Source organism: Miscanthus floridulus, chromosome 4, assembly GCF_019320115.1.
Source record: "Miscanthus floridulus cultivar M001 chromosome 4, ASM1932011v1, whole genome shotgun sequence".
Classification (NCBI taxonomy): domain Eukaryota; kingdom Viridiplantae; phylum Streptophyta; class Magnoliopsida; order Poales; family Poaceae; genus Miscanthus; species Miscanthus floridulus.
Window position 1 is genome coordinate 29,040,788 of NC_089583.1, and position 9,816 is coordinate 29,050,603.

The 9,816-nt window shown below is 41.9% G+C and overlaps 1 protein-coding gene across 1 annotated transcript; it reads right to left on the minus strand.

The window, feature by feature from the left end:
- Positions 1–3,390: 3,390 nt before the first annotated feature.
- LOC136551230 (metal transporter Nramp5) lies at positions 3,391–9,389 on the minus strand. The gene is made up of 12 exons (XM_066542803.1): positions 9,146–9,389; positions 8,931–9,009; positions 8,794–8,834; positions 8,481–8,559; positions 8,271–8,375; positions 7,729–7,838; positions 7,403–7,584; positions 6,843–7,086; positions 6,591–6,695; positions 4,743–4,874; positions 4,132–4,227; positions 3,391–3,742 (listed from the first exon to the last, which is right to left on the minus strand). The coding sequence occupies exons 1-12, from the start codon at positions 9,254–9,256 to the stop codon at positions 3,422–3,424; spliced, it is 1,605 nt and encodes a 534-aa protein (XP_066398900.1). The 5' UTR covers positions 9,257–9,389; the 3' UTR covers positions 3,391–3,421.
- Positions 9,390–9,816: the final 427 nt, after the last annotated feature.

A 9,816-nucleotide genomic window follows, 5' to 3' on the forward strand; every position in this document is an offset into this window, starting at 1 on the left:
ACACATGAATGCCACACAGGGTATACATAGTTCGTTGACGAACCAAATTATTAAAGTACATTTCCGTGCCAGTGTTTAACAAAGGACCGCCATCTTAATAAAATGGAGAATCATCTATTTATAGGCGGCTAGCTTCTTATTATCATTTTCTTTGAGCAAAAAAAAAAAAAAATCTGTTATCATTTTAATCTATATATATGATGCCCACCATTATTCAGATTAGTGTTATTTGGCATGTCCACTAATGTTCAGCAACTATTACACGAACCCAATTGAAGTTTTCATTTTGCATTTCCAGTGTTAGGTCATCGATCTAGAGTGCTTTGAGTTTGTGCCAAAAAAGAAGAAGAGTGCTTTGAGTTGATGAAGGAAAACAATAATCCCACAGATGCATAATGTCATTTTATTGTTCATAGGCTGGCCACAATGATTAATTGCGATGCACATGGATTGGATGCAGTTGAATGAAGTGAAACCCCTATAGCCCTAATGTCAGTTTAAATACGTTTCAAGCTAAGTTTCAAAGTCATTCAAAGAATAATGTACACTAGTTTCATCTAGAAGATTCCCATCCCCTCTCTATTGGCATCCTGCAGTCGAACGAGGCCTGACGAGGGTGGGTTGGTCGCGATGAAGGGTGGTATGCATAGCGAATGGGGCTGTGGGCCGACGCGGTCCGAAATAGAAAATTGGCCAATAATAATAGAGGGGAAGGGGAAAAGAAAAAAATGTTTTTGCCTTATTTTCTATGGCTCATAAACTAATTCAACTTCAAGCGATTTTGAAACCAACTGCCCCACAAGAAATCAAACAAAAACAATTGCAGTAGCATGAATGCAACAAACATGTTTGTATCCTTATATTATGATTCGTTTTTAATTCAAGAAAAACATAATTTTTCTAACAAATTCAGAACACCCAAACAAAGCTAATTACATTTATTTGGAATTTTGGGTGTTACACTTGGATATTATTGCAACCGACAAAATTCTAAGACGACAATATATATAAGCAAAGTAATATTCTTAAACACATTGGGACATTACATTAAGAAATATATATCCCAAAAAACTACAAGTTTCTAAGTACATTTCATTCATCCATGCATTATCTAAACCCTAATCCATCCAAGCATTCATCCATTCATCTAGGGAGGACGAAGTGGGAAACTTCATCACCCGTGGGGAGGAGTCTAGGTTAGGGTGGATTGGTGATAAGGATGAAGGGTTGTGGCATTGAGTTGGGGAAGGATACAACAAAGATGAGGGATGGTAGAATGTCCTTTGATTGAGGATGGGGACAATGACAATGATACCTGGTAGCTAGAGGATCAATGATAAGGACAAGGGTTGGCGATGCTTGTGGTTGGGGTCAGGGAAACAGACGATGGACAATGGTGTGCACATGGTTGTGGAAAGGCATCGACGAGGAGGCAGAGGGGCCATGACACATGGTTGAGGAAGGGATTTATGACAAAGAGGAGGGATGGCCTAGGGTCATCAACAAAAAGGAGGGAAGATGATGCACATGCAAACATGGATGAACACTATTAGGAAAAGGGACCACACATGGTTATGGATGATGATTATAAGGGGCAGCGGTGTGGGCTTGTGCAACAAGGAGACACCATTGTTGCGAATGGTTTGGTTTGGAAGTGTTCCCACTTACATTGTGAGAACTCATTTATAGTGTGAAACTTCGCACCCAATTTCAAATAATAGAGGTTAGTCTTCTATCTTTGTTCCTAAGAAAATATGTAGTCAAAACCAACTTAATGAATTTATGTTCCTAATATGTTGAGTAATTATCATGTGCACAATGTTGGCAGTCCTTAGTGAAAGGACCTAGATGTTTAGAGGGGTGTGTGGGTTTGGGGCAAATAGACATTTTCTACAGCTAAGAAATGATGATAGAATAAGCCAAAACTAGATTACCCGGTTTCTCACACAGAACCTGAAACAGAGTTAATAAGAACCTCCCCTTTTGTGTTGATCATCATTCAAACCTAACTTGAAGTCGACCATTTGGTGATGTTTAATAGCATATAAACAAAGTATTTGCATGCTGAACCTAGCATGACAAAGTATGTAGCGGGCGGGGGAGCATTTCCAGGCAGTCAAATATGACTTTGACTCGTATGTAGCAGAATGGACCGTGATGCCCCTGATAGGATAGGAATATTCCTAGAATCTAAGGTTAATATGGAGGTATTACGGTCCATCAATTGTAAAAATAGTGCCTCTAAATAAGAGGAGGAAGCTTATTCGTTTGCTCCCCCCCCCCCCCCCCCCCCCCCCCCCCCCCCCCCCCCCCCCCAGATCCATCGTCCTTATTAGCTCATCCCTTCGCTATTGTTTGTTTCGCAACTAACCATACAAGACTTCAGACGAGGATAACACCGTGAAAGTGAGAATTGCATCTTTTAGGACTAAGGGAGTACACATTTTATTCCACGTCAAGCAAATGAACACAAGGGCGCGTGGTCACGTCACTGCCAACAGCAGCCTTATACATCTGTTTACTAATTCCACTGCTACTTCCCTACAATCAATTTCCCAAACTGTGTTCACGTACGTAACCAGACAACCAGTGCGTGAAGCAAACACCGTTTGAGTGCTTGGACACCACCGTGACTTGAGAAAAAGGTTGCCACCAAGATTAACGGTAAAATTTAAATTACTGGAAAGGAATTTACCCATTAACAATTTACATTCAGCGATATACTACTCACTCTTAACATCTAAGCCGTACCCTTCATGAAACTTAAATACATAAAAACTGATCATGAGGACCGTACATGCATCCGATTGCAAAATGCTAGTTGTACCCACCAGCAATCTACAAGCAATCACAGAATCGTCCAAAGATGAAGCACATATGTATATCACCATGTTCGTTTGATCGTATCAGCCATGCTTATCAGTCATGATATAGTATTTTTCTCTCACAACAAAACAGCATCAGCCGGCTTATAAGCCACAGAAATGATCAAGCGAACATGGTATATATATATATATATATATATATATATATATATATATATATATATATATATGGAGAGTATATTCAGTAGTCAGATACAAAATAAGTTATTCTGTAGCCATCTCTATTTACGATAATTTTATATACTAATTTACGATAATGTTATACATATTTATGATAGTTGGGTTACTATAACATATAGGGATATTTACCATAACGTTATAGTAAACCATTTAGTAAGGAGTTACTATAATCTCATAAATTAACATAATAATTATCGTAACTCAAAGTGGCTACATAATAAGTTATTTTGTAGCCCGCTACAGGTAGTAGTTGTGTGTATATATATATATATATATATATATATATATATATATATATATATATATATATATATATATATATATATATATATCTCAAAGAGTCTTTGTAGCTAGCTCTACTCCGGCAGTGGGATGTCCGCCAGGTCCTGCCGGAACGGCACGGGTAGGTCGTCCTCCTCACCGGCCGCCTTGGCCTTCTCGGCGTCAACCAGCTGGGTGGAGTCGGCGACGAAGGTGACGACGGTGTCCTTTCTTAAGGTGAGGTAGATGACGGCGACGACGTAGATGAGCATGAGGGGGAAGACGACGAGGCCGACGAGCACGTTGGCATACTTGGGGAGGGAGTTGTGGATGAGCCAGCCGACGAAGCTGGTGCTCAGGAAGTACATGTTGATGCCGATGATCATCAGCCCCAGCAACCACGAGAACACGATAATCTGCAAATTAAATTAAATGAATATATATATATATATATAGCAGTAGATATTATATTTGCATATATGTATTTGCTAGATAGATCTGGTTCATGCAGCCAGTTTGTTTTGTTCAGCCAGTCAGCCTGGATGCAGGCATGTGAAGATGAGCCCGTATATTACTATTGATGAAGCAGAACACATGGGATGCATGCACGGATATGCGATGATGAGGAGAAGATGCATTATTTTGTGCAAGGCAATGCTATGTCATGCATGGTAATGTGTCGGGCATCTCAAAAGGCTACAAAATGTGCAGACAATGCATGCATGCAATTGATGGATCGGAGCAAGCGAACAACAAGGACGGACACGTAGTTTTCTGTGATGCAGTGAGTTGAGTGGGTGCTTACATAGATGGAGTTCTTGTGGGGTCCCATCTTGCTGCTGCTGCTGCTGAACTTGAGAAGCGGGATGAGGGCGAACGGCAGCTCAAAAGACAGGATCATCTGCATACACCGGAAATTACTTGCGTGGTACAAGCCAAAATTACCAAACCTTGGTTACCTTGCTTTATGTACTACTCGTATATAGAAGGTCCAGAAGGAAGTATAAATTATCGTGCACTTTTAGATAGCTAGATCATATAAGTATAGGTAGATGATGGTGCCGCCATTCTGTTAATTAGGTGATCGATAAAAGGCTGCCTTTTAATCCACAGATAAAATTAACCATGTGCATGCTAAGCTATTTGATATGCATGGTTCCCTTTCTTTTTTACTATATACTAGTAGTATATAAAAGGTCCAGAAGGGAGTATAAATTATTGTGCACTTTTAGATCATGTAAGTATAGGTCGATGTTAGTTGGTGCCCTTTAGTTAGGTGATCGATAAAAGGCTGCCTTTTAACCCACAGCTAGCTAAAATTGAGCATGTGAATATGCATGGTAAGCTATAGTTGATACTGGTATATATAGTATAGTGGACAGGCCACTGGCGATCTATATATGGGATATGACGCACCGAAGCGATGATGATGAGACGGCCGGCGCCACTGGAGCCACCGATGATGGAGACGACTAGGCTCGGCGCAATGGCGATGCACCGGGTCATCAGGTTCCTCAGCCACTTCTTCATCCTGATGTCCAGAAAACCCTGTGCGTGCGTATGTATATACGTGTACGTGCGTAGAAGCAGAAAGCAACAAGGCAAACATTATATCACCAAAAGCTTGCAGTGAAATCAAATGTCCTGTGTTGTTCTTCTGTAGGAACCTCTCCTTTTTGAAAGGAGTGGTGTGGGCTATGCAGGATGCTAAAATCGGTATACACTGGAATCTGGGAAAGGGTGATAAGGTAAGATTTTGGAAGGATCAGTGGTTGGGAAATACAAGTTTAGCTATTTTATACTGGCCCCTGTATGTCATTAATGAACAACAGGGAAGTCTGTGAGAGAGGTCTGGGATGTGAAAATTGATGCTTACTTGTAGAAGGACAGTATTGAACAAGGTATGAACCTTTGGTGGGAGTTGGTGAATTTGATGAGTGAGGTCACCCTCTATGAAGAGGAGGATCAAATTATCGGGCATATAGTTCGTTTGAAAAAATTCAGTACAATCCTTGTACGTTGTTGGTCAATTTTAGGGGAATTTCCCCGGTGTTTGTTAGTTCAATTTGGAAGTTACCTATCCCTCCAAGAGTGCAGTTTTTCTTGTGGCTCCTGTCTAAAAACAAGCTCTTAACTCGGATAATCTGTGCAAAAAGAAGAATTGTTAATGATAATACTTGTCTTCTGTGTAGTGAGAAGAATCTATCAACACTTATTTTTGAGTACTGTGTGGCTAAGTTGGTTTGGGACTATATTTCTGAGCTCCTTGGTTTAAGAATTGGTCATGATTTTGATCGGTTGCTCATTTTTGGCTAGCCAATAAGAAACATAAGGTTTTAAATACTATTTCAGCGGTTGTCTTATGGTCGTTTTGAAAATTACGGAATGAATTATGTTTTCAGGGGCACAAGTGGATGGGCCTAAAGGACGTTCTCTTCAAGATTGCCAGGATGTTACGAAGATGGATCCCAATGATGCAGCAAGATTCTGTAGTGCGTATAGAGGAGGTGATTATCCAACTGGAACGCACAGCATCAATGCCGCCTCAGCTGATGTGGTACAATCAGGTGGAATCGTCATCAGAGTTGGCACCATTGGATGTTCGGCTTATGGGTTCCAGCGCTGCAACAAGTTTACAGGAGTTTGATGTGTTCTCAGGGCGTCTGGAGCAGGATTTAGTTGCCAATGTGGCGTTAAACAATGCGGTGTTTGTCGCCGTCAGACTAAGAACTGTTTTGTAAGGTGGGCGCGCCTAAAACGCTGAACTTGGATGCTTGTTTGCTTTTAATATAAAAGCAGGGGAAACCTACTTTTCTAAAAAAAAAAGCTTGCAGTGAAATCCTACTATGATTAGCATAGTTGACTTGGGTGTTTGAAAAGCGTAAAGAATTAATGTGAGAGTTAGTTTGGTTTGTCTGACGACAAAAGGGCAAATAATAAAGGGACAACGACATCTGCTGCTTATTGGCTTGTTTAATTTTCGATCTTACATCAGAACAGACTGCCGCCGTCGTTACTCTAGATAAATTACACAGCATGCAAATTTCGACTGATGTCACTTCTTTCAGTGTGTCATTAGTTCGACATAATTTCTTCATATATATGCATGATCCAGAGAATTCATGTTTAATTTTGTAGTTACTACTGTATCAGCTAGCTAGCATGCTGCCAAGCAAATAAACTAGTGATCTATCTTCAGCTTTTTTAGACATGCCAACAAATCAAACAGCAAGTTGAAAGCAACTAATATATACTAGTAGATACCTGCATGATGTACTGGCCGGAATAGGTGCCTGTTATGGTGGAGCTCTGCCCAGACGCCAGAAGCGCCACGCCGTAGACGATCGCGCTCGACCTGCCCAGCACGTTCTGATGCACACAAAAACAGAACAAAACAAAAGAAAAGAAACAAATTCAATGCATGCATGCGCATTGGTATATTCGACCAGGATGCAGGCAGAAGTACTTGTCATATTTATATATGATGAAATGGCAAGATGACCGACGACGACGTGCCTTGAGGAGAAAGGAGGAGGAGTCGAGCGAGAGGTCGCTGCACTTGTCGGCGTCCTCCGGCGAGAGGTTGCCGGAGAAGCAGACGGCGCCGGAGACGGAGATGACGGCGATGTTGATGAGCAGCGCCACGAACAGCGCGAAGCCGCTCTCGTAGAGGAAGAACCGGCACGCGTCCTTGATCCCTCTCACCGACGACGGCGTCTTCCGAGACAGCACCAGAGCGGAGTGCAGGAACAGGTTGTGCCTGCAGAAATTAATTGCTGATCATCTCATTCAGGCCAAATTAAGTTTACTAATTTGACTTGCTGAAACTTTAATCTTTAATTTGTTTTAGTCCACATCATCAGAGCTAGCAAGTTAATTATGTAGAAATAACAAAACAAAGTTCTTGGCAACTGCTACTGATACTGATATACATGCATGTGGAGCTCTGACGCAGTTTCCCTTTTTCTTAATCCATTGACCTGGCAGCACAGCCAGCCATGGCCGATATATAATAATAATCAGAATTAGTTACTCGATTAAGCCTGAATGCTAGAATATAATGCTGGATTGCTTACGGCATGACAAGAGCTCCAAGGAGGGCGATGGCGTCTGCGGTGGCGCCGTCGCCCTTGAGCCTGGGGATGAAGAGCCCCTTGATCACCTCCACCGCCGGCGGCTTCACGATGCTCAGCTCCCCGAAGAAGCACGCCGCCATGACGAACACCAGCATCGAGATCAGGAACTCCAGCTTCCGCACCTAGTTCCCATCCATGCATCATATTCCAGTTCCAGCAACAAGAAACAGCAATGGATTAAGCAACTAGCTACTCAATTATTGTAGATAATAACACACTTTATACATGTTTTTTTTTAAATAAATAACTGGACGGCAATTAAATACCCCGTATCTTTGTAGGCCCAGGAGCAGGAGAGTGCTGGAGCCGGTGATGAGAACCCCCACCCACACAGGGATGTGGAATAACAGGTTGAAAGCGAAGGCTGTCCCTATAACTGCAACAAAAATGTAAGACCAAAATGTCAGTATCAGACAAAGCGATAGATTAGAGTAGGTCCTTGCAAATTCCTCCGCTGCCGCTATTGTTCACATGATAAGACAATCCAACATGTACGTCAATATAATGTAAGATTAATTACACATTTTGTATGCTACTACAATTCATACGTACCAATCTATCCTAAGACGGTCTTGACTTTAGCAAATATATTAGAGCCAAATTAAAGACTTTCGGTACACCTTCAGTTTTTATTAACAATAGAACAAGTACCTAATGTTCATTCTCTCGTTTTTTTAGATGAAACCATTCTCTCCTTGTCATTCAGCTTAACTAAATCAAACTAACGTACAACCACCAGGTCAAAATATGCCCTTTAATTTCACCAGAAATGTTAATTATGTTTCCGGTTTGTCATGTTGCTTCTAACCTTCAGGGATATCTGCAGCGATCACAGCCACCTCTGCGAGAATCCATAGGCAGATCCTCACAAATTTTGGATACTCACTCTTGCATATCTCAGCAAGATGCCTCCCTGCGTTATAGTGAAATGAATACTGGACATTAGTGCCAATTAGTAATATTTTTTAATCCGTAGACGGCACGGTGTCGTTTCCTTCAAGTTATATTACTGAATTACCTGTCACCACTCCAAGATTAGCTGCTAGTGACTGAATGATGAGTGCGAAGATGAGACCAATGAGAATCACCCAGAGGAGCTGCAAAAGATGGACACTAAGCAAATTGCAAAAAATAAGGCAAACATTCAGTTAGGTTCTTGCCCTGAAAAGTCAGCTTGGTTCTGCTTTTTTGGGATCGGAGATCTCTGGAATAAAAGTCTTGAAGATTTGATAGCTAGAGTACATGGGTCATGGGGGCAAAACGAAAAAGTGCAGAATCATAAACGTAGGCAACAAAATCTTGTGTGCTTTTGGAACGCATTGAAAATGTACCTCGTATCGGTGATTCGCTCCAGCTTGCAGATCCGTTTCCACTGTTTCAGTTTGGGAAAAGATTGTGAGGAAAGAGAGACAAGAGAGAAGAGAAAGAGAGGGAGCCAGGGGCGAGGGAGGGAGAGAGGGGTACTAACAGTTCCCAGGATCCAAGTATGCCAATGACACCATAAACCCTGGCCCAACATGAGCCAGGAACCTTTTCCATGCAGGCTCCTGAATCAGAAGGCAACAAAAGGGAAAGGTTTGAAACAAGTGAAATGAGCATCATCATCTTCTCTTCTCATCCACTGTTTTAGCTAGTCTTGTCCACAGAAATGATCTGAAAGAAATAGCTAGACAATCAAGTAACCTTCATCGGCTGATCACCGCCGTCAAGCTTGCTCTTAGAGTCCTCCTGAGCTACATTAGCTCTCCAGCTCCTCGCCTTGTCGTTACCCGGAGCTTCCCTCTCAATCTCCATGCCTAACTGCCTACAGTTAGTTGTGTGTCAACTCTGAACTCTCTCAACGATGTTGCTTATTAGCAGAGTGGAGCGGTGTCCTCCTCTTGCCGCCACCCCCTTGGCCATCTTATATACACCCCATGCAAGTGTGCTGCCGTATGGTGTGGGCGCCGTTCACAAACTAAAAAATTGTGGGCCAAGTTTTAATTGCCTGCTGACATAAATATACAGAGACACAAGAAACCTCCATTTGGCATCTCTTACGCACAACAAACAGGATCCATGTACCTGCTTCCTTTTTACTGCTCAAGTTTGTTTATCACAAGTCACTGTCACAGAACCTAGGTTCATCTTGAGGAAAGACAGCTTGCCATGACCACGAAAACCAGCTCTTTTGCCTAATGTTTATATATATACTACTAATTAGAAAGGGCTTTTGGTGAATAGAGTATCATTTTAATCAGCGTGAACCAGTTGCTGACTACTTTCTTTTGTGTGTGTAGGTGTTGAGGGACCTCTCGTAGATGTGTGGATGAGAATCGCATCGTGTAAGCACAGGCATAGCGTAATGACTGTAA

What these genes read in the sequence shown, in the direction of transcription:
- LOC136551230 (XM_066542803.1), bottom strand. Translation starts at nt 9,256, where the DNA reads ATGGAGATTGAGAGGGAAGCTCCGGGTAACGACAAGGCGAGGAGCTGG. An exon ending in GAGCGAATCACCGATACGAG is followed by an intron (nt 8,560 to 8,793) that starts GTACATTTTCAA and finishes CATCTTTTGCAG; the next exon opens with CTCCTCTGGGTGATTCTCAT. An exon ending in GTCTCATCATCATCGCTTCG is followed by an intron (nt 4,228 to 4,742) that starts GTGCGTCATATC and finishes CGGTGTATGCAG; the next exon opens with ATGATCCTGTCTTTTGAGCT.